The following is a 25,009-nucleotide window of genomic DNA, read 5'->3' on the forward strand; positions in this document are numbered from 1 at the left end:
TGCTCACAAGACACTATGTTGAAAATAAACTAGACAACTTGTAGAGGAGCAAGGTTAGGAGGGAAAAAATTTGGAGAAAACGAGGGAACAGGTGACACTGTTCAAAAATAAATGTACTCAATACCTGACTTAGGTAACTGAAACTCCTCTGTACATCACCTTTACAGTTACAATAACAATAATATATACACACACAATTCACGTTATTGCCATATTCTAATGTTAAAAATCCTGTTGTTACAATAAAATAATTACAAAATCCTTCCAACTGCATTTCCAAATAACAAAAAGGTGAAGCAATGCACTTCCATTAAATTATATTTTTTCATAATTACATGAGAAGGAAAATAGCAGTCAAATGACAATGTACTTAATATTCCAAGTTAATACCTGAAACAAACATCCATCTTTTCTAATGCCAGTAATTATTATGTTATCTCAAAGACAGAATGACAGATCGTCCTCCCTATATCAAATTCAAAGTCAGGGAACTGATTTATTGTGTTTAATTACTAAAATACACAACATATTAATTCTTATGCCCATTATCTTTGGATAATATGGCACCAATACTGACCTGAAAGCAATTGGAGGTAGATGTAATTGTAACCATACTTCTAAGTGTCTGTCTGGCCATGTTGTTTAGAATATGCAAACGCAAAATAATAATATAATTAATTTTTGAATTTTGTCATATTCAGTGCACTGAATCACAATTTATGCTTAACTTTGAAATTTACATTCTGTTATGGATGTTAATGTCTTGTTTATTGGAAGCAGTTGCATTTCTGTAACAGTTTCAACATGTCCAAAATGTGCAGCATATACAATTTTCACAACATAATTAGTTAGAAATTGAGGAAGCTTAATTTCGAAGCTGAATTGTTCATGAAAATCTATTTTCATACTCTCTATGGCTTAAGCAGTTTCTCTTCATAAAATGTTTTATAGTTGTTTGAAGAAATTAAGTGTAGTTAATCAGAAAGAACATTATGGTTTGACACCTAATTTGAAAGCCCTGTCTTGAAACAGTGAATGATTGCTTATGGCATTGCCTATAACTGAGAGTTCCCAAATAGGAAATCCATTTATGGCTAAAGTAGATCTAGTATTGACTTAGTCAGTGTGGTGCTGTCTTTTTATGAGATATATTTCATACAAGTATATGTTTGCTAAAATCCAGGTTCATTGTTTATTTTCATATACTAAATAGTGAAAGAGCATTGCAATGTTTTGTTCCAGCTATTGTACAAAAGAAGGATATGAAGGGTATTTTTTAGTATTCATAAAGTTATTTTACTACTCTTTTACTATTTAACAGGAAAGTAGCTACCTAATTTTAAAGCTTAAGAATTTTTAAAAATGGACAAGAGATATATCAAAATTGTGAGAGAAATGCCAGATCTGTTCACGCTATGTCCATTTATCCTTCAGTACCGCCAGCAATCACCATGCCTCAGAAGTCTTTCAATGCCACAGCTGAGAGAGGAGAAGAGATGACTTTATCTTGCAGGGCTTCAGGATCTCCAGAACCTACCATCTCCTGGTCTAGGTAGGTTCAATCATAATGTCTTCTGGCTTGTGATCATAATCATGCTCACAGAATAAGGTTCGGGCTCAATACTTTGGGAAAGAAAAAGACAGGAATGTTCCTACACTGTTGATGGGAATGTAAACTTATTCAACCATTTTGGAAAGCAATATGGAGGTTCCTCAAAAGACTGTAAACACTTGTGCCCTTATGTTGGGGCTCATTTCGCTTAACATGATCTTATCTGACCTTTTCTGCTTGTCTCAGACATATACTAGTTATTGCAAATACGGGAAACCATGGGACCTATGTATCTTAGGGCCTGGCTTACTTCACTTAATATAATTTTTTCCAAGTCTTTCCATTTCCTAACAACACACATGGTTTTTCTTTCTTGCTATTGTTTCTAACATATTTATAATGTACCAGATTTTTTTTATTGCTTTGTATGTCCCTCCCTCACAGTATAACCCCTGTTTTCACTGTATTTGATGTTGGTATAATTTAGGGAGGGGAAGGGAAAAACCAAATTGTTTAAATAGGGATACAGTTGACCCATTGCAACAAGATGTACAAGATGCTATGTCGAAAAATGAACTTTATAATTTAGGCGTATTTGCGGGGGCAGGACGTGGGAATGTAGTTTTGGAGATGGAAGGGAAGGGATGGTAGGGGAAAAACAAAGGAGAAGGCAACAATGCTTGATAAGAAATGTACTCATTACCTTGCTCATGTGATTGTAACCCCTCTGTACAGTATTTTTGCAATAAAAACATATAAAAAAGACTACAAGCATAAGAGCTTCCCTATGATCCAGCAATCCCACTCCTGGGCATTTACCCAAATGACCACAAATCAGCCCACACTAATGCTACTGTCACAATCATGTTCGTTGCACCGTTGTTTACCATAGCCAAAATATGGAATAAACCCAGATGCCCCTCAATGGATGAATAGATTAAGAAAATGTGGTATTACACACAAAGGAATTGTGTGCTTCCATCAGAAAGAATGGCATTGTCCCATTCATTAATGAAAAGTCTTGGAAAAAATATATTCAGTGAAGTAAGCCAAACCCAAAGAAACACAATAATTTATCTGTCTGCCTATCAATCAATCTATGTATGTATGTATATATGTATATGTATGTATGTATGTATGTATGTATGTATGTATGTATGTATGTATGTATGTATGTATGTATGTATCTATCTATCTATCTATCTATCTATCTATCTATCTATCAGCTGGTCCTGGAACTTGAACTAAGGTTGGACAATGTTCCTGAGCTTTTCTGCTCAAGATAAGTACTCTACTTCTTTCATGAGTCAAGATTCTGCTTCTAGGTTTTTGGTGATTAATTGAAGATAACAGTCTCATGGACTTTTCTAACTGGCTGACTTTGAACCATGGTTTCAGATATTAGCCTCCTGAGTAGCTATGATTGCAGGTGTAAGCCACCAGTACCTGGTTGTTCTAAAAATGTTTTCCTGATGATTTTTTTCAGCAATACTTACTTTCCACTTAAGTTTATTTCAAATTTAAGATTTGTTTAAATTTGCTCTCTTTTCAATGAGAATATAAGGGTTAGAATAAACCACATTCAGAAGAAAATGTAATGGTAATTAATATTTTTAAACGTCCATGTACATATTTTCCATTTTTCATTTTCCATTGTTCCATTGTTTTTATCTCCTGGTTGAAATAGAATGAAATTTTATTTTAAGCTTAAATAGTCATTTTAGAAGCAATATAACTGTATTAGGGGAATAAAATATTGACATTTACAGATATAAATATTACTTTATACTTCATGTATACTTCATGTATCTCTAGGTGAATGTATATCATTAGTATATTTTTAAAAAATCCTTTCAACACCAAGGATTGTGGAACAAGCAGTGAGATTACTAGTGGGATCCAGATTACATGATGAAAAGGGGTAATGTTTCCAAGTAATAGCAATGAAGCCCATTGCCTCCATAACCTTAGGTTTCCATCATAAAATAGTTAAGACTGTGTGGCTTTAACACCAGAAATATATGCCTCCATGATTTTGAAGCCTAGATGTCCAAAGTCATGGCACCATTTTCAGGCTGGTTTTTGAAACAGCCTCTCTTCCCTGGCTCCACAGGAGGACATTTTCATATTAAGACCCCTCCAGGCCTATATGTGGATGAAGGGGATCCTACGCATCTCTCCTGTCTCATTTCAGAGCAGAGGTATCATCAGATGAAGGCCTCATGCATGTGACTGTCCTCATTTTACTGCCAAATAAGAATTCCTTCTTGGAAGTTAGGAGCTCATTGCTTACAGAAGTTTCACAATAAAAGACTCAAGCCTGTGTATTAAAGGATATTTCACAAAGAAACCAAAAACACTTAATGACATGTCTATCAAGGCGTGAGCAAAGACAGTGATTCTCCATAATTTTTCCCTTGATTTCTGTTCCATCTTCTTTTGTCTCAACTGAAATACCCTGTGCGTTTGTATTAATATTTCATTAATTTTATGAATTCTATTGATGGTCAGATATCAAAATGACATTATAAAACTCAATTGTTTACAATGGGAGACAAAGAAAAGAGGATCATAGTTACAGGCCAGCTGGGAAAACACGCTAACAAGATACCATTTCAAAAAAGAAATGAGCTGGTCATGGTGCTTCATATCTGCAAGCCAGCTATGAAGAGGTACAGGTGGCAGAATTGTTGTCCTAAATCATCCCAGATAACATTTCAAGATTCTTATCTAAAATAATAACTGAAAACCTTTACCATCACAATAAAAACAAAAACCCAAACAGAATTGGAAGTGAGGCTCATGTTAGAGAACTTAGGAGGAGTTCAAATAAACCCTATTATCACCAAAAATGACACTAATAATACATGTGTACCCACATACACATTTGATTGTCTCTCAATACAAATGGCCATGAACTAATTGATGGCTAGCCTATAAACAAAAAAGTCTCCTTGATTGTGGTCAACTTTACAAAAATCAACATTTCTTTTTTATTTTTATTTTTATTTTTCTTATCTAGGAATGGTAGGCTCATTGAAGAAAATGAAAAGTACCTATTGAAGGCAAGCAACACAGAACTCACCGTCAGGAACATAATCAACAGTGATGCAGGCCCTTATGTCTGCAGAGCCACTAACAAGGCAGGAGAAGATGAAAAGCAAGCATTCCTCCAAGTCTTTGGTAAGTATTATAGCATAGTGGTTAAAACTACACTGTTAGACCAAATGTGTCATGCCTTTTTTCCTATGTGGATGCTAGATAGCAAAGATAAATAAATATATAAACCTACACAAGATCTGTACATATAAATATCTACAACAGGATGATATTTGTGGGACAATTTGAGTAGCTAGATGGGGAGAAAATGATAGAGGATAAACAATAAGAAAATGAATTGCATCTGTGAATTAACATTTTATAATGAAAGCTGTTGAACAATAGGGGAAAGTGGAGAGAGGAAATGAAGAGTAAATCAGGGGGTCAATCTATTTACAATACTTTACATGTGTATGTGAAATCCATGATGAATCTTTTTTCTAATTAGGGTATACTAAAAATTGAATGACAGACATGAAAAACAAGTCGTGGTGAGATTGATGAGGGACAGAAAGGGTACAGAAGGATGTTATGGACAAAATACTTTATGTTCTTAGTGGGAATGTAGTATTGAAGCTTATTGAGATTGATTTATCAAGTGGGAAAGCCATGAGGAAGACTGAGGGAAGAGTTAGATGCAGGTACATTGTATTCTTGATGTAGATGTACATACACACATATATTCATAAATATATGGTTTAAAGCAGGAAATTGTAATTTTGTGCTTTTAAGAGCACAATGAATTACTGCAGATTTAAAATTTGGTAAATGTTGACAGGAATTATTCTTGTAAATTGATTTCTAATTCATCACCTTGTTATTCTAATGAGAGTGGAGGAACGTAACTTCCTAAAGCTGTTTTTCTCATTCTTTTTGCAACACCCTTGGTACTCTAGCAATCAAAGCATGTTACTACAACTGCTCCTAAGTTACTCCTTTCATTCTGCACTAATGTGGCTTCATATCCCCTATGGGTTTTAAAGGCTGAACATTGTACTCTAATGCCGATTCAGTAATATATACATTTTCTACAGTACAGCCTCATATCATACAACTTAAAAATGAGACTACATCTGAGAATGGTCATGTCACACTCATCTGTGAAGCTGAAGGGGAACCTATTCCAGAAATCACTTGGAAAAGAGCTATAGATGGCGTCATGTTTTCTGAAGGTGATAAGGTAACAGTGACTCAAAATATACAGTGATCTAGTTGCGTGGTTTTATTCAATTTTTATTATAAAGGTGATGAACAAAGGGGTTGCAGTTATGTAAGTGAGGTACTGAATACGTATCTCTTTGAACAGTGTTAGACCCACCTCATTTTCTCCCAACATTTCCACTCCTTCCCTTTAACCCCTCCCCCAGAATTTATAGTTTATTTTCAACATAGTGTCTAGGGAGGATCACTGGTGAATTAGTTCACCTTTTGTCCTACCATTTCTTGCTTCCTCTTCCCCTTCCCAAATCAGATAAACATACATACAAGATAAAAGTGATGTTTATGGAAATGAACTCCAGGAAATGGAAGCAAGTGATTGTATTTTTCTATACTTTTGTGTCTTTTTTTTCTTTTTCCCACTTTGTCTCTTTTTTTATTTCTATACCTTTTGTTTTTACATAAGTTTACCAGCTGAGTTTTTAAGGATACAAAATTTCATGAGCCACAAACTTACTGAGTTACCCATAAAGTCAATTAAATAGTTAAATTAATTGGAATGATTTCTCTACCACAAAGTCTGTCTGAAAATAACATTAGAGAACAAAAATGAGTCAAGATGTAGCATTTTAAAAGTGTTTTGAATAAATTAAATGTCTTAGAGTTTTTCAAAATTATTCATTGTCGTTTCCGTGACTGTTGGTATACATTCAATCTTTACATTCAATCTATACAATATTTTAAATTTCTACTCTATCTGTATATATTAAAGCAAAACTAATTTGAGCTATATAATATATAGAATAGAACCGAATAAAAGAGAGTATGTATATATGTACATAAATATACTATAATGCAGTGCAATAAAGAAATAAATATAAACAGCATTTTTTTTTTACAAAAATCAACTAACTGGTCATCAGTGGCAAACTCCTATAGTACTAGCTACTCAGCAGTTGGCAATATGAGGATCACAGTTCCAAGCCAGCTGGGGCCAGAAAGTTCAGGAGACTAAGAAAAAAAAAGAAAAGAAAGAAAAGAAACACTGAGAGACAGGCAGCCTTCCCAGGACTGCCCAATGCGTGCACGTGCATGCGTGTACACACGCACACACACACACACAAACACACATACACACATACACATACAGAAAATGCTTTCAACTATTTTAGAAATTGGTTAAACATTGCCACAAATTCACTGGAATCAAAGAGAGAAAGAAGGTTGTGATGGAATGAAAAGATGAAATCAATAATTCACTAAAATAAAGATAGAAGAAATAAGAATTAAGATGATTTTTGTCAGTGTTAAAGTTTTCATCAATTTGAGATATCTCTCTTATCTTTTACTCATTGGACTGTTGAGTTCTCATAAATTCACCTTTTTCTGCCCCATTTCCTCCCCATGATGGAATGTTTATGGCAGTGGGTTATAGGTACACTCTTTTGACATACATATTTTATAACTTGGATTTGAAAAAACAAAATTATAAAATGTGAATGCAATCTTTGAATTGTGGTAATAAGAAGAAATATTATTGAGTTAACAGAAAATTGTAGCCATTTATGTGGCATGTGTCTATTCTGAAAAGTGTTAATTTTCTGTAACAATAAAAATTTAGTGTGATATCTCATACTGTAGGGAATTGCTTTCATATTTCAATTTTGCATATTTTCATGGATAAGATTATTCTGGCATGATTATTTCATGCCCTTAGCTCTTATTAACTGAACTTTTACATACGCAGTATACATTTTTCTGCTTTTTCTGCTTTTCTGTTTTCTTGTCTACCTTAAAATTCCTAAAAGTACTGTCCTTAAAATTATCTTTATTTTTATTGTTATTTCTATATGTACATACTGAGAATGAGCTACATACCAGTTTTGTTTTATCATTAAAATGTGGTTAACCACAAGCTGTAATACACACACACACACACATTCACACACGCACACATACACACACATATATTCTTAGAACTGTACCCTAGGCTATCCCATACCACATTCGAGATTTTTTTTAATAGTTATCAGGATTTACTCTACTAAATAATCTGTATATTCAAGTGTTTTATCTTCTTTTATTTTTTGAAATTCAATCATAAAAAGTAAGAGAAATTTTATTCAGATTTATTCAGAGGATAAAGAAAATTAAAACAATTTATTTCTAGTGGATAAACTAAAAAATGGACTTTCTAATTTTTTTTTTTGGGGGGGGGTCTGGTCGTGGGGCCTGAACTCTGGGCCTGGGCGCTGTCTCTCAGCTCAAGGCTAGCGTTCTACCACTTGAGCCACAGCACCACTTCTGGCTTTTTTCTTTTTGCTTATGTGGTGCTGAGGAATCAAACCCAGGACCTCATGCATGTAAGGCAAGCGCTCTACCACTGAGCCACCTTCCCAGCCGAAAATGGACTTTCTATTGTGAAAATTACCCAATGATATTTTAAAAATCTCTGGCTAATATTTTTTTTTTTTTTTTTTTTGTCGGTCGTGGGGCTTGAACTCTGGGCCTGGGCGCTGTCCCTCACTCTTCAGCTCAAGGCGAGCGCTCTACCACTTGAGCTACAGCACCACTTCCGGTTTTCTGGTGGTTTATTGGAGATAGGAGTCTCACGGTCTCTCCTTCCCGGGCTGGCTTTGAACCCCGATCCTCAGATCTCAGCCTCCTGAGTAGCTAGGATTACAGGCGTGAGCCACCAGCGCCCGGCTTCTATCTAATATCTTAATAACAATAATACTCTTTTCTCCTAGTATTCTTTCTTTCTTTCTTTTTTTTAACTTTATTTTATTTTATTTGTGAACATACTGTACAGAGGGATTACAATTACATGGGCAGGATAATGCGTACATTTCTTCCCAAGCATTGCAGCCTCCTCCTTTGTTTACCCTTCACATCCCTTCCCAGCCTCCCCCCTCCCCCCACCCAATCCTTCTCTCCTCCCCCCCCCCCCCCCCCCCCCCGCACCGACGTTGTAAAGCTCGTTTTGGACATGACAACTTGTACTTCTCATTGTTGCAACATGTGCACCTGTATCCTTAAACGACTTGTTTTTCCCCATCTCCTCCACAAGTTATACTGACATCAAATATAGTGAAAGCAGGGGTTATACTGTGGAGGAGGGACGTACAAAGCAACAAAGAAATAATCTTATAAATGAGTTAGAAACACATGCATGAAAGAAAAAACATTAAAATACATATCTAAGGGTTCATTTTCCTAACATCACATTATCTGACCTTTTCCGCTTGACTCATACATATACTAGATATTGCAAATAAGGGAAACCATGGGACCTATGTTTCTTTGGGCCTGGCTTACTTCAGTTAATATAACTTTTTCCAAGTTTTTCCATTTCCTAACAAATGGGGCAGTGTCATTCTTTCTGATAGAGGCATAGAATTCCATTGTGTATATATACCACATTTTCTTGATCCATTCATCTACTGAGGGGCATCTGGGTTGGTGCTGGAGGGGATGTGGACAGAAGGGAACCTTACTTCATTGTTGGTGGGAATGTAAACTTGTTCAACCACTTTGGAAAGCAGTATGGAGGTTCCTCAAAAGACTTTACATAGAGCTCCCCTATGACCCAGCAATCCCACTTTTGGGCATTTACCCAAATGTTTACAAACAAGACTATACTAAAGCTACCAGCACAACTATGTTTATTGCAGCATTATTTACCATAGTATTCTTTATTTCTTCAACAATAAATTTCAAAAGTATAATATTACACTGAATTTGGAAGTTGAAAATCTTATTTTGAATTTCAAATTTCCCATTTTAATTTTTCAGTTTTAATAACGTTATTTGAACCTTTCAATAAAATTTCTTCATATTTAAAATGTTTATAACTCTTATTTCTTGTAATTAGAAGAAAGATGAAGGGCATGTTATAAAACATATAAAGTATTAGGTAGCTATTCAAAACATTATCATCTTGATCATTTCTATAAATTTTGAAGCACAGTTTCTTGTTATTCTTTATTATACTTGTCCTTATTTATTGTGTATCTTTCTCTTCTGAATAAATTTGACTTACTAATTAATAGATGGCATAAAATCTGATAACTGAGGTTTAATTAAATAATATCTAGCACAGATTATACTGACATAGCTTTCTGGTACAAATAAGTTTCTACATTTTTACCGCTGAGATTGATTGATTGATTAACTAGGAATATTCTTAATATGATCATAACTTGAAGTGCTCTAGATAGATTTAATTTCACAATTTGGAAAGTATCTCTTAAATCTAATTCTTTTTAGCATAAAAATGTCCTTAACAATTATTTAAAATCCTGACAGTGGCTTTGGAAGTTAAATGAAATTATAGTTATTCTCATGAAGAAACTAGTCAAAGCTTTCATGGAATTACAAATGTGTAGGTAATATCCCGTGAAATACCTTTAATATCCTGACATTCAGACTGATAATTTTATTTAGCAACATGACAAACCTTTTAAAAGTAACATTATAAACCAACACCATTACTTTATAAGATGCAGTAACTAAATGGTACAATATCCTGTGGTATCTATTTCATACAATAGAATGTTCTAGAAATGAAGAAAATTCACTTATGGGGAAAATACATAATGGTTACCAGCACAGATTGAGCAATGGAGAACTAGTGTTTATGGAAGGACTTTTTTGAGAAGAGAAAAAAGAGTGGAGAGGCTTAGGAAAGACATATTCCTGTATGGTTATAGATTTGATTTCCTTTTACTTCCATCAAGGAAGTAGGAATAGAGTTGGCCAATCCAGTATGATGCAGTAGCTTCCTTTCCTTTGTATAATTATTACAAGTTCATGAGTATTAGTAGCTGCCCAACAAAATTTATGCTAATGTCATTTTAGTAATCACCAAACAAAATTATCCCAATTTATTGCAAGTATTTTTGTTGCATAGTAAGTCACTCTAAGAAATTGTGCAAGAAAACATCCATATTCTTTTCAATATGATTTTGTGGATCATAAATTTGATTTAAGACCTGCTCAGTGAGCATTACTTAGTGACTCTACTCTGGATGTTCTTAAATATTTCCTGTAGTTACAGTGCAGAGAGATTCAGAAGCCTGAGAGGCAAGACATCTCAGAAGTGGCTGTTTGCCAGTGTTGATGGCGTACAGTGGGCTCAGTTGGTGTTTTCCATTGGCACACCTCCATGGAGCCTCTGCAGCGAGACTTTCTCAGCGTTGTCTGTATGGCTATATCAACCGCTACCTCCAGAGGGAACATTTTAGGACAATCAGACTCCACAAGCACAAAAGAGCTTTTTGGAAACTGGTTTTGGAAGTCATACCATGTTTCCTTCTATACAATTACAGTCATTGCTAACTTCCAAAGTGAGAAGAATTAGAATTTCCATCTTTATAGGCAAGGACTTATGTTCACATTGAAGACCAGTATGTTAGAAAAGTAGATATGTTGAAACAATCTTTTGAATTAAAAAAATCTCTTTATGTTTTATCTCCAAGTTATCCGCTTAGCTAAGTCTGATTACATTTACAGGCTTGCAGAAGATGAAAGTGTGGCTCACAGAAATTAAGGATTTATCTAAGGTCACAAGGGGAGTAGGGTGGTGTCAAGTTTTGAACTATGGCTATAAAATAGTCATTCATGTGTTTCATAGTTCTGGAATGGGTAAACAGTCTGTTTAAGAATCCAAGTCATATTTCCAATTTAAAAATTAAATAAGAAAATACATTCTGATTTAAAATATTTAGTGTGATACTGTTTTGTATTTGCTATGCTACTATGTGTTGCTACTTAAAATATGATATTTAATAAACAGGCTAAGAATGTATGTAACTAAAAAAGGGAAGCACTGTCTTAACATGGTCCAGAAAACTACTGGACCAGTTCTGTGTCCAGTTCTTGGAGTTCATTTTACTTAACATCATCTTATTTATTTATTTTTTAATGATTATCTTTTCTTTTCTTTTTTAATTGTGAAAATACCATACAGAGGGGTTACAATTACATGGACAAGATAATGAGTACATTTCTAATCAAGCATTGTTGCCTCCTCCTTTGTTTCCTCTTCCCATCCCTTCCCATCTCCCCCTCACCCCGCCCCCACCACCAAACTTGTAAAGTTCGCTTTTCAACATAGCATCATCTTATATGATCATACATACATAGCTATTGAGGTATTATGCTCATCTGCTAAGATTATCCTAAATGTATATTATTTATTACAAATAAGGGAAACCATGGGACCTATTTTTGGGGGGCGGGCCTGGCTTAATTAACTTAACATGATTTTTTTCCAAGTCTTTCCACTTCATTACAAATGGGGCAGTATCATTCTTCCTGATAGAAGCATAGAATTCCATTGTGTATATATGTAAATATATACATATATAGACATGCATATATACATATTTACATATATAGAGAGACATATATACATATGTATATATATATATATATATATATATATATATACATTTTCTTGATCCATTCATCTACAGAGGGATATCTGGGTTGGTTTCCTATCTTAGCTATGGTGAATAATGCTGCAATAAACATAGTTGTGCTGGTAGCTTTAGTATTGCCTTATTTGTGATTGGGTAAATACCCAGAAGTGGGATTGCTGGGTCATAGGGGAGCTCTATGTGTAGTCTTTTGAGGAACCTCCACACTGCTTTCCAGAGTAGATGAACAGGTTTACACTCCCACCAACAGTGCAATAGGGTTCCCTTTTGGCCACATCCCCTCCAGCATCTGTTGTTATTAGATTTGTTGATTACAGCCATTTTAACTGGAGTGAGGTGGAATCTCCATGTTGTTTTGATTTACATTTCTTTTATTGCTAAAAAGTTGAACATTTCTTCATGTGTCTATTGGCCATTCTTATTTCATTTTCAGAGAAGTCTCTCTTTAAGTCTTTAGCTTATTTTTCAATGGAGCAGTTGTTTCTTTGAGGACCTGGAAAAAGGAAATTAATTCAGAACTAAGGAAGTGGAAGAACCTCTCATGCTCCTGGATTGGGCGGTTTGACATTGTGAAAATGTCAATACTGCCAAAGGCTATCGACAAGGGCCACATATCAAAAACATACTTAGAACTCAAAAAATTGAATGCCCCCAAAACAAATCAAACCCTCTTTCAGTTGCCCTTCCTTTCATTCTTCTTGATCAAAGTGATAATGTACTATCATAGATGTTGATAATTAATTTTGAGTCTTGTGGAAAATTTCAGCAAAGACATTTGATATTGACCTTACTTTGTTGTTTTATTGAGCAGATTTCTCTATTTCTTTCATTTTCTATATACATAAATATGCTCTATAATATAATTTTTTCTTAGAAAAGCTTCCAACATTCAAATGAGATCACATAAATGGTCTTTCAAAACAAAAATTGAGAATGTAGTTATTTACCTAATTTTATGCATTATATTTATTTATTGTTCACAGGACCCTAAGCATGCTCACAAGCTTTCTACCACTTGAGTTATATCCCAGTCCTTTTGGTTTCATTTTAGTTTTTAACCAAAATTTACTACCTTTGTTTGCTTAGACTGTCCTCAAATGCACAACCATCCTGCTTTCCTCTCTCAAACATTGTGTGCTTAAAAGTGCCATTTTCTATTGCTTTTCAGTATTAGACCTTCTGTTCTACTAAATTGACCTTTGATCTTCATAAATAAAGTTATACAAAATTCCAGATCTTAGGAAAGCAGCAGGTTTTCTTTTTTGTTTTGTTGTTGCTGTTATTTTTAAATGGAAGCTGGCCAGGTAAAAAGTTTGCATTTAGGTTTCATTTTTATCGCCCCATGTTTAACTTCAGTCTTTAGAATGCAGGGAAATGCAGAGAAACACTCAGCTTCCAATATTGATAAGGAGAAGATCTTAGCCAGTTGACAGTCCATGAAGCTGGTCTCCTTTACTGAAGACAGAAAAATCAGAATTCTTCTGACATCAGCTTCCTTTTCCTTCATAGTTTATACCCCCTCAAGTTTTCTTCTCCAAGAAAGGAGTCTTTTTGTTTCTTATTTTTATCTCCCACTGTAAGTACTGATACATATTGATTTGGAATGGTTACTTTCAGAGAGTAAGAAATACCTAAACAATTTAGGTATTATATTGTCTAACTTGCTTCCAAAAGCAAGGTTGGTTGAAAAGTTAACTCTTTAATAATTTTTTCCAAGAACATGGTTTTATACCCACATGACAAAACTGGTTTCTTTAAAGTGTTTTAGAGGAATACTATATTGTCTGTCAACTTTAATATTGAATATATGAAAGTTTCTTCCAAGTGCCTGTGTACATCTTAACACAAAGCAAAATCATTTCATTTGTGACTACATATCCCTCTTCTCATAACTTCAGTTTCTTCTTTGTGTTTGGTAAGTGTGAAAATGGAAAATGTCATGAATGCTTAATTTTTCCATCACATGTAACAGAATATTTCTTCAAATTTAAGTTTTATTTTAACCCAGAACATAAGTCCACAGATTAGAAGAAAGATTTTCTGGGTAGGGAAGTCCTGCCTATGATTTCATATGCATGTGGGACTGAAAAATGTTTCAGTGACTATCTGTGCCCTTTTCTATGGGCACATAGTCAAATATTTTGTGAACATTGGTAGGATCAGTAGAGATCAATAACCAACACAGAAATGAACAGCATGACTTTAGGCTACCATTTGTCCACCATGTCTTCCCATCCAAGCTCAATGGACTTATCTGTTGTTTAGCCAATCAACTTAACAATCAAGATATTGTACCCTATTATCTGTCATTAAAAGTCTCATATCTGAAAACCCAACAAAGGACCATTGGAACTGATTCCTCTAAAAATCTAAATATATTAACTCTTGACTATTAGTGGTAGAAATGAGAATTCTTGCCTTGTTCCAAAACTTAAAGAAAAAGCTTTCACTTTTTCACCAATCACATGATTTGGGGTGTAGATTTTATAAATGAATGCTCCTAATATATTGAGGCTAATCTTGTCCCAGTTTTCTAAGAGTTCATGTTTTTTGTATGCATTCATTAGTAAATTTTATTTTAGTAAGTAAAAAAATGTTATGCCGAGTGATTAAGTCCTCCCCCATGAATCTTATAAAACAGTAAACAACAGTAAGCATTTTCATGCATGTGAATGAAATGTTTCACATTATCACTATGAAGTACTTATTATATTGTCTAAAAGATGACATTTCCTTTGTGTCATTTATCTACTCTGAAGAAGCAGAATCTATAATTATTTTATTTCTTTTACACTCGTACTAATAGTAAATTAAAGCATCCCCAGTAGAAATTAATCCTACTTTACTGAATTAAAAAGGTAGAAGTTATAACTGTCTTCAGGTAGCAGTTCTCAATAATGTGAAAACTTATTCCATTTATTTACATGTTCATAAACTGCCTGGGATATTTTTATTCTTCAATTGAATCTTTTTCATTCTTATGCTAAATTATCAATGAAACTCAAAGTACCATGTTCAGGCCTGTTCCATTTAAAAATACACACTTATAAATTCAAGTCTATAAAATGAAAAATCATATTCAGTACTAACTAAACTTTGACAGGCATTTTCAGGGATAAGCATATAGATCTATCTGAAAATCACTGGCCTGGATTTGACCATAACTCATCCTTTTAGATACATTAAAATTTGTGACTGCAAAACTGTGGGGAGATTACAGTTCAAAATAATCAATCATGTGTTTTACAAATAACTGAAATAAAACATACCAAAGCTTCAATTACAATGAATGCTAACTTGACAGAAATATTCATTATTCTAGCTAGAAGAATAACTACTTTTTAATGTAAAAGCTTTAAAAATATGTAGAAGATATAAAGTATCTCTATTTTGCAATTGTTTAATGATGGTTCCGTGTATTCCCTAAAGAGATCGTGTATAGTTGAGTAATTCTATTATTCCATCACAAAGACACACATGCATACACAGACTGTGACATACATGCACATTCTTTAAATATTTATGTAAAAAAGTTAGGGCTTTGATATTAAACATAATTTTCCAGAGGATAGTGTAAACAGAAATTCATTTCCATAATCTCTATCCTTCTTAGCTTTGACAACACATATTGAAGATTAATGAATGAATAGTAAATGATAATTGTAATGATGAATTACAATGGCAGATTAATTGCTTTACTTTTAAGGTCATCTATTTATAAATTTTCTACAATTCCTAAAGTTTCCTTACTCAAAAGACCTCTTGGTGACCTCAATAAAAACAAATTTAAAGATACACTTTTTAAATTCCTGAGTATATCCTGATCAAATTAGGTATTTTCCATTTATTTTTATTCTTCTGCTTTCTAATAAATTATTTTAGAGCTAGGTCAGATGTTTCTAACGTCCACATTCTATCTAGATTTTCGTGTAACTGACAAAATGGTAAAGATAAATTCCTAGGTTACTGTCTCTAGAATGGAAAAAAAAGAGTCAATTTCTGACTGTAGAGAAGAATGCTACATATCATATTAGTATCTCTCAGCACCTGTAGATTTTAACACCTGCATATTTTCTTTCTAGAGATAATGGGCTTTTCTGAAGGATTTTTTATTTGAATGGCATTTTTAAGATCGAACCTAATGCATTTTTTCATGCTAGTGCTCTTAGAGCAATAATATAGGTCCCTGCTGGGCAATAGGCAAAATGGATACTTCTCAGATGTAGGTGGTAGAATATAATTAGCTGTGCTGGAAATCTTTCTGATGCATTTGGGCTTGCTGAGAGGTGGGTTTTCAATCATTTATGACTTTCTGAAATCCTTCCCAGCCCACATGTCTTTTAAAAATATTTTAGAAAGAATTTTGGAAATATTTTAAAATGAAAATGTCATTTAAAGTCATTTATTAACTGATCATGATTTTGATATTCATTATAAAGAATTTCAGGTTTGTAATACAATTAGCAATTCAAAATTTTACCAATATTGTTTGAGGAAAATGTTATTTAGCTAAGAAAAGAGACTTTAATTGAGATAATAGCAGAATGTAAACTATCTTCATATCAATACTGTATCTTGCCATCATAATTTATTGGTATTTACTTTTTATGAAGTAATTATTGCTTGAATGCAGTATGATACCCAAAATAAAAAGCATACTTGGAAGAAAGCTTATAAGACACAAAATACTTAAACATCAAGGTGAAAGATTAGAGTTTAAGTGAATGGTGGTATTTATGTTTTTATATCAGGTAAGATGAAATTGTCAAGAAGTTGTTATGATACATTTTCTTAAAAAAAAACTAAAAAAGAAACAAAAGACTTTTTTCTTTTCTTTTTTCTTTTTCTGATGACTGTATTGTGTACCTTATATATGGTGTACTCACGTGCACGTCTGTGGGAGGAGGGAGGGCACAATCAGAGGAAAATGGTGAAAACATGCAGCAGTGAACATTGTTGAAAGTCAGCTATGCAACTCATGGGTGAAGATATGAGGGAGGAAATGGGAGAGAATGAAGGAGCAAGATGACAACTATACGAAAAGAAATGTACTCATTACCTGACATTTGTAAAGGTAACCCCTCTGTATATAGCTTGTAAAACAGCAATAAAGTAAATTAGGAAGAAAAAAAATGTGTTCTAAGCAAGACAAGAAATCCTTTAGGTAGCTGGGAATGCTTTGGCCAAAGAAATATGAAACATATATGAATATCTTTTGAAGATACTGGAAGTCTTTCTTGGTCACATTCAATATGGATTACAGGCATGAGCCACTGGCGCCGGCATGAACTGCTTTGTTAAATGGCTTTTTTTTTTGTTACAGTTATTTAAAGATAATAAAAGAATTAAAAAGTCCATTAGAGTTTAAAAAAAAAGAAACACAGTTTGCTAGAAATGGAACACCAATGTCATGCAAGATGACAGACTCAAATAACTCAACACTTATTAAAAATACATAAATAAGTATATAAATATCAGAAGTCAAAGATTGAGCCTATGTCATAGCTAAGGGCATGGAAAATAATTAGTTCCATTTATGGAAACCCATGAACAGTGAATTCTATATTGTGTGTGTGTGTGTGTGTGTGTGTGTGTGTGTGTGTGTGTGTGTGTGTGTGTGTATCAGGACAGAGATGAATTTAGACTGCCATAACCACTGGGTATAGTGATTCTTACACGAATCTCAGCACTCAGGAAGCCATAGCAGAAGGATTACAAGATCAAGACTAATCTAGAATAAATGGAAAGACTATCAACAACAATAGCAAAGGTTGTACATGTTAGTTGGAGTATATATCCATTTACTTGAAGTGAACTATGAGGTTCAGAAGGTACAAAGAAGAGTGGATCAAATCAGGAGAAAGAATGACTGAAAATCCTCAATTTAGGTATGGGCGGGTACATCAATGAAGTGTGTATGAACCAAAAGAGAACCACATCCAAGACAAAAATTCATGAGTTATTTAAGAGTCTGTATTGTCACCAATGATAGGGAATCAGATGTGTAATTGAGAGAAATTACAGCAAATGAGAACATCTTCCTAAAAAAGGGTTGACCAAAGAGAGCACCACCGGGTCTGAACACGAACATAGCTACAAGGGACTCAGTAAAAATAGGTGCTCAAAAACTTTTAATTATCCATTGTAAGAAATTGTAAATGTATAAGGTAAAAACAGTAAATTGCAACTTCAGAAATGTTACTGTTGTAAATTAAGAAAAATGTAGGCATGAGTGTGTTCTTCACACAAGCAAGCTTACAATCGTTCTCTCTCTCTTTTTCTGAATTGATATAAACAGAGCCCAGATGGACGCATGGAAGTCAAAGGGCGCCATGGAAGCTCAGCACTACATATTAAAGATGTGAGGTTGTCAGATTCGGGGCGTTATGACTGCGAGGCTGCGAGTAGAATTGGAGGACACCAGAAGAGCATGTATCTTGATATCGAATGTAAGTTACTTTCAGCTTGAACGTTTGTTAAAATAGCTTTGTCGGCTTTGGAAAAGAGAAGTTCCTATGAGGAAGTAAAAATGCATATGAAGTTCATTTATCAGTACAGCTTCAGGATTGAACATCAGTTCTTAGAGACATCTAGTGGCTGCTAAGGCACATTTCACAGGGCTATTTAATGATGCATTTTGAGAATTGAAGCGGTCTTCTTTTTGCAATATTTAACTAAAAACAGAATTAAATGAGCCACTTTAGTTTTTAATAATCATTTGTTCAACTTTCCTTTGTACATCTATCTATATGTGTGCTTTTTAAATGAGAATTCTCTGCCCCAGAAATGTGCTGTTTTCATTTCTTACTAAATTTTTCTATTGAATTATTTTATGCCCATATAAAATATGAAACACTTGTAAATACAGTGAAACACATTTGAGCTTATAGTTCACTAAAAGTGAATAATTTCTCCTCTGGAATATGGGATCCTCACTATAAGAATTGATGGACGTATAGCTTTAACTTTCACAATTTTGTGATATTGCTAATAAAGAATACAAATGTAAACTATGATTTTTAATTTATTTTTTTGGGGGGGGTCCGGTCATGGGGCCTGAACTCTGGGCCTGGGTGCTGTCCCTCAGCTCTTCAGCTCAAGGTTAGCACTCTACCACTTGAGCCACAGCGCCACTTCCAGATTTTTTCTTTTTTGCTTATGTGGTGCTGAGGAATTGAACCCAGGGCCTCATGCATACAATGCAAGCGCTCTACTACTGAGCCACCTTCCCAGCCCTTTAATTTATTTTAGATACGTGGAATTTTTAAATTTTATTTTAAAAATAGTATACAGAGTGGTTAAACTTAGGTCAACTTTTAAAATTCTATTAGTTGGGATTTTATGTATTTTTATTTAATTTATTTTATGTATTGGTATTTCCAAATGGAATTTTAAAATATTTTTCTCAATACATTATTTAAAAGGTAGATCTTCAGTACCATTCTCAGTGAATATCTATGAATCATGAATTCTGAGGTTCCCTGATCCTTGAAAGTACAGGGATCTTTAGTAGAAATGTTTGAGATATTTTGTTGAGAAATATTGTTATTGGAGCATTTTGTCTACATTAATATTGATTGAAAGCAATAATAACTGTGAAATAAAATGTATTTTTCATTCAGAACACCCTTATAAAAACATTCTGACAAGGACTTTTCTAAGTAAGCTGTATTGCTTTGTATTTTATAGATTTAGAAAATTAATTGTAGGTCACTCCTAAGAAGGTTATTTATATTAACATCACAAATGTCTTAGTATGCAAACAGACTCAATGTTTTGATACTACTGAGAATATAGAAAGAAATGACGCAAAATAATGTGAATTGCCTTCACAAAATTTTATTACCTACTTATCTATCCTGGAACTTTTCCTTCATTGTAAGTACATTTCATTTTCAAGTCAACAAAATTGAAATTAACTTAGAAAACATTCATCATACATTCAAAACAGTTTTTTATTTTTAGTTTTAAATTGTATATAGGCCAAATTTACTTTTGTTAATGTATATTCTTTCTTGTTTTTGATGGAGTTCAGTTTTGACTGCGTAAGCTACTAAAATCTATGTGTGCCCAGATAATTTTATTTTTTAAACTAATGTCCATGAGAATCATTCATGTTCTTACACATGACAGCATTTCTCCCTTTTTGAGGGTTCACTTGTATTTCCTTCTGTCCACCTAGTATGTCTTGCATTCCATTGTCAGAAGACAGTTAATTGAATACCACACTTTTGTTGTTGTGAATTTTGCTACAGTTGACGTGGAAATGCAGTTATCTCTAGGATATTTCCTTTGGGCACACACTCAGAAGAAGGATTAGTTGACTGCATGTTATTTCTCTTTTCAATTTGTTGTATAACTTCATTAAGTTATACACTTGGAAACAATATACTGTCTATGAGTTCCCTTTCCCCTGCTTCCTCACCAATACTCACATTTCACCTCCTTGATAAGTGTCTGAAAGAGGAGGAACTGATACATCATTATGGTTCAATTGAAATGTTCATAAGTTCTAACAATGCCAGACATTTTCCATGACCTACCGATAAGTATGTGTTTTCTTAGAGGACATGTCTAGGCAAGTTGTATGCCTATTTTCAAAGTTCTTGCATGTTTCATGTCTACTCAGTTAAACTGATAATATACTTTGGGTATTAAGTTCTTACCAAATTAAATGGTTTACAAATGTTCTTTTCCATTATATGAATTGTTTCTGCTGAACTATTTCAATCAATGTACATTGAAGAAAACAAACAATAACTTACTATATTTGTTCCTTTTATTGTATGAATATATAGACTTCAGTATTTGAGATTGAAATTCTATTTCAAATCTATATTTTTATATCATATGGCCATATGCGTTCTTTTATCTACACTTATTTTCTCCTTTGGCTTCTTAAATATGAAGAGCAAAACTATTTAAATTTCCCAAGTCTCATTTTACCAAATATGTCAAATTGAAATTATATGTATAATGCCTTTTGTGTTCTAGTTAAGAAATCGTCACCTAATTTAATTTTTTAAAGTTTTATGGCTTTCTTTTTAGACTTCTGCAAACCTAGGTTTTATAAAAGTTCTGTGAAACATTTTGAGTTTTGTTTTTTAAACCATTGTCCATTAATTTCCATGCATATGCATACTTAAAAATTCACCACTTGTTTGAAATACTTTTATTTCTCTATAGTGGGTATTTTGAAATGACTAATCTTTTCATAGTAATAGTTTACAATTGTGTTAACTTCTGGATCATTTTCTTGTTTTCTATTTTGAAAATTTATTTATATTTTCAATATTTTCTTTCTTTTTTGTATTTTTGATTGATCTTATTTTGTCTCAAATACTTATTGTACTATATAATTATTTTAAATAAGTCATGTTTTCTTAAATAACTAAATTTTTCTGTTAGGCAGTGCTTTAATTTCATTCTCTAAATTGTAATGCATTGTGTTTTCTTTGTTGTATAGGTACTGTTACTCTCCTTATCTGCTCATATTTTTAATGTCAAACATGTTACATTAGCATTTGTTGGCAATTTCATCTTATATGATTGTGTTATTTGTACATTTTTAAAACTTAAGATTAAAATTTCCATACTTATTACAATATAGTATAACTTGATCTGCATCATTCTTGAAAGTTATTTTCAACATTTATTATAATTTTTTGGTCTTGGGTTAAATAATAAAATCAAACAGAAAATCATGATTACATTTTTCCAATGTGGAACATGAAATTCTTTAGTTAGTGAAAATAATCTTTAAGTCATTGTACTAAGGAGTTGACATTTAACAAAATGGCTTATGAATATAATATATCTTGATCAATGTCCTTTCAACATTCATGCCTTTCAATGTTTGCACTCATCCTTCCATTACTTATATTATTCTTTCACTCTTATTAAATTTCATGAATTCCTGATTGCAGTCTCCCCTCTTCTCTTCTTTTTGTGTCTTCCTTTACCCTTAACCCCACAGCACTCCTTTCAAGTACCCCTTCCTGCTGTTTATTTTATTGAGCTTTGACTTTGCCTTTTAACTGAAATAAGGTAGATTCAATGGAACATGGTGCTTACATCTATATATTAAATGTTTCTTATATATTTATATGAGTATTAGAAACTTTCAGGTTTATCTTGGCATTAAATGATTATGCAACAGACAAAAGTTATTGGTGCTTTTAATTGAATCTAATATGTATTAAATATAGTTTGTGTACCAAAAGATTATAGCAATGATACATATGTAGCACAAGAATATTACAGTGATCAGCTCACCATTACTCCACAAGTAAAGACATGAAAAGGAAGTAAATACTTAACTATTAGACATGATTGAAATGCTTTGATTATACATGCTGTCTTTAAATCTAGAACAGAAACAATGAGAATTAACAGTCATTATCTATTTTCACAAGAAAACATAGCATAGAAGTCTTTGTCTCCTGAGCCAGGCATCTGCAGTATAACAATTCTAAGAACAAGCAGGGAGAATCACACTATTTCTAATTTTTTAAGAGCCACTGTAGCCTTATTAGTAGTAAACTCAATGTTAAAATATTGAACCTTTAAAAATATTTTTGTTCAAACCTCTTTTGTATTTCAGCTTAAGCAGATTCCTTGGCATTCTGCCAGTTCACTTTAGTTTCAAAGGTATTACCTGACTAAGAAGCAGTTGAACTAAAGTTCCAATTAGGAAAACAAAGGAGATAACAGCCATTTGATATGAGATTGCATGCAATAATCACCGATTACATACTATGTTTGATTACAATTATAATGTTATTAAGTTTCCCGAGTAGGTAGTCATTACACATTAAATATTAATTAGACTTAATTATTTTATGTGACAAATTTAACGTAAAAATTACATGGTAACAGTGACTGCAAAGAAACATTGAATTTTTTCACTTTCATCTTTCACTAATTGAGCTTGCAGCACATTATTTTTTAAATTCATATTACATATAATAGTAATATCCAAATGCAACCTTTCCTGTAGCATAGAGGATGACCTTTACAATATCAAATATATTCCAAGACTGCCTATAGGAAATATGATAACCCAGATTTATGCTACTTTCCTATTTTCCATTGTGACAGAGATAATAGACATCTACTTTATTGAATAAGTTTTTCCTCAACTGTTACATTCTATCAATAGAACAGTTAGGCATCCTCTGATTCATCTTCTGAATGAGTAAGGTAAGAGATGAGCCAGAATGTAACACGTCAAGAAAGCTACTTCAGCAATAATCTATGTAAAATTTGAAAAATTTCCTTGGCTATAGCAGATATTTTATATCCCCGAGTAAAATCTGGTCTTATAACCCTGACTTCAACACTCATCCAGATACATTTAAGCTATTGAAACTTCAAAGATAAGGGCTCATTTGCAGACATAAATTGGAGCTACTTCTTGCAACTATTTAGGTTTTACATCTAGCAGGCTACTTTCAAGAACAGAAATGGAGAAAATGCAAAGGATAGCTCTTAATCCAGAAGGGATAAAGAGGAGAACACTAAGGAAGAAAATGAGGAAAAATCGTTTAGTGCTCAGCCATATTTTTAACCCAAACTTTATACATACTTGCAGAGAAAAATGTGAACTATCACATTTTTCATGTGTAAGGATTCCATCAATTATCCTTCTTTTATGACAAACTTGCCATTTTCTGATAGATATTAGTTAATATAGATTAAATTATCTTACTAAAGTATAGTTTAGATGAGGATGAAAACTTTTTAGGAAGTTAAGGACATCGGAAACTTTGTAAATGAAGACCCAAACTTCAAACAGTCTGGTATTTTATATAATTGTTACAGTTATCTCTGCCCCTTGGTAACTTATTTACACCTAACAGGCCATACAATGGAATCCTTGCATATACATTAGAATTGTATTCTTTGTGAACTTTAAGCAACAACATTGCCTACTCCATTCTATCGAAAATTTAACCATGAAAATGACATTATTTTATACTTACAATTCTCAGTCTAGTATAATGATATTGCAGTGTGGACACCAGTTCTCAGAAGGAACGTGTTAGACAGTAAAACAGCATTGCAGTTTTTAGTAAAATACAATTGGCTGAGTGGATTAAATGACAAACATTCCTTGTCACATATCCAGAAGCTGCATGTGTGAGACCATAATGAGTGCCAGCATGCTGGATTCTTGTTAGGTGATCTGGCTCAGTACACACTAGGTCTTTCCTTAATGTATCTATGTCTCTTTGTATTTTTGCAAAGGCATTCACTTTATCACTTGGTTTTTATTTCACTTATTTCCCAATCCATGTGCTATCAAAATTAGAAATGGGTTTTCAACCTTGATATGATACTAACATACAGTACATAGCACTGTGCATTCTGGGAATTGGGCAAAGATACCTCACAGAACTACTGAAGAATTTCACAGGGTGAGATCACACACTGAAATTACACACTGAGACATCACTGAGCTCACTGCCCTCTTATCATTTCTGAGAGATATAAAATTATGTTAAAGTCTAGAAAATATCAATATATGGTTTATTATAGTTAAAATTGTCTTGTTCCTCTTCCCTCTCTTCCTTGGGATGTGGTAGGAGTAGTTTTACTTTGCTGAAGTTATTTGTAGTGTATCTGAAACTTAGGCCTCTGTAAAAGCTCAGTGTACATTGGTTTAAATAATACATCAATTAATGTGACCTATGGATTCTCATCTAATCCTTAGGAAAAGATATATATGCAAAGTTGGTTCATATCTTATGGACAG

The 25,009-nt window shown here is 33.2% G+C and overlaps 1 protein-coding gene across 4 annotated transcripts in view; it reads left to right on the forward strand.

The window, feature by feature from the left end:
* Positions 1 to 25,009, forward strand: part of Ncam2 (neural cell adhesion molecule 2) — a 314,442-nt gene that overhangs the window by 202,376 nt on the left and 87,057 nt on the right. For all 4 annotated transcript variants that reach the window (XM_070030502.1, XM_070030501.1, XM_070030500.1 and 1 more), the window contains 4 exons: positions 1,435 to 1,552; positions 4,575 to 4,735; positions 5,686 to 5,831; positions 18,551 to 18,701. In XM_070030502.1, the coding sequence (XP_069886603.1) occupies positions 1,435 to 1,552; positions 4,575 to 4,735; positions 5,686 to 5,831; positions 18,551 to 18,701 (576 nt within the window). The remainder of the gene's footprint in view (positions 1 to 1,434; positions 1,553 to 4,574; positions 4,736 to 5,685; positions 5,832 to 18,550; positions 18,702 to 25,009) is intronic.

Source organism: Dipodomys merriami, unplaced genomic scaffold (assembly GCF_024711535.1).
Source record: "Dipodomys merriami isolate MVZ:Mamm:240054 unplaced genomic scaffold, mDipMer1.0.p SCAF_2, whole genome shotgun sequence".
Classification (NCBI taxonomy): domain Eukaryota; kingdom Metazoa; phylum Chordata; class Mammalia; order Rodentia; family Heteromyidae; genus Dipodomys; species Dipodomys merriami.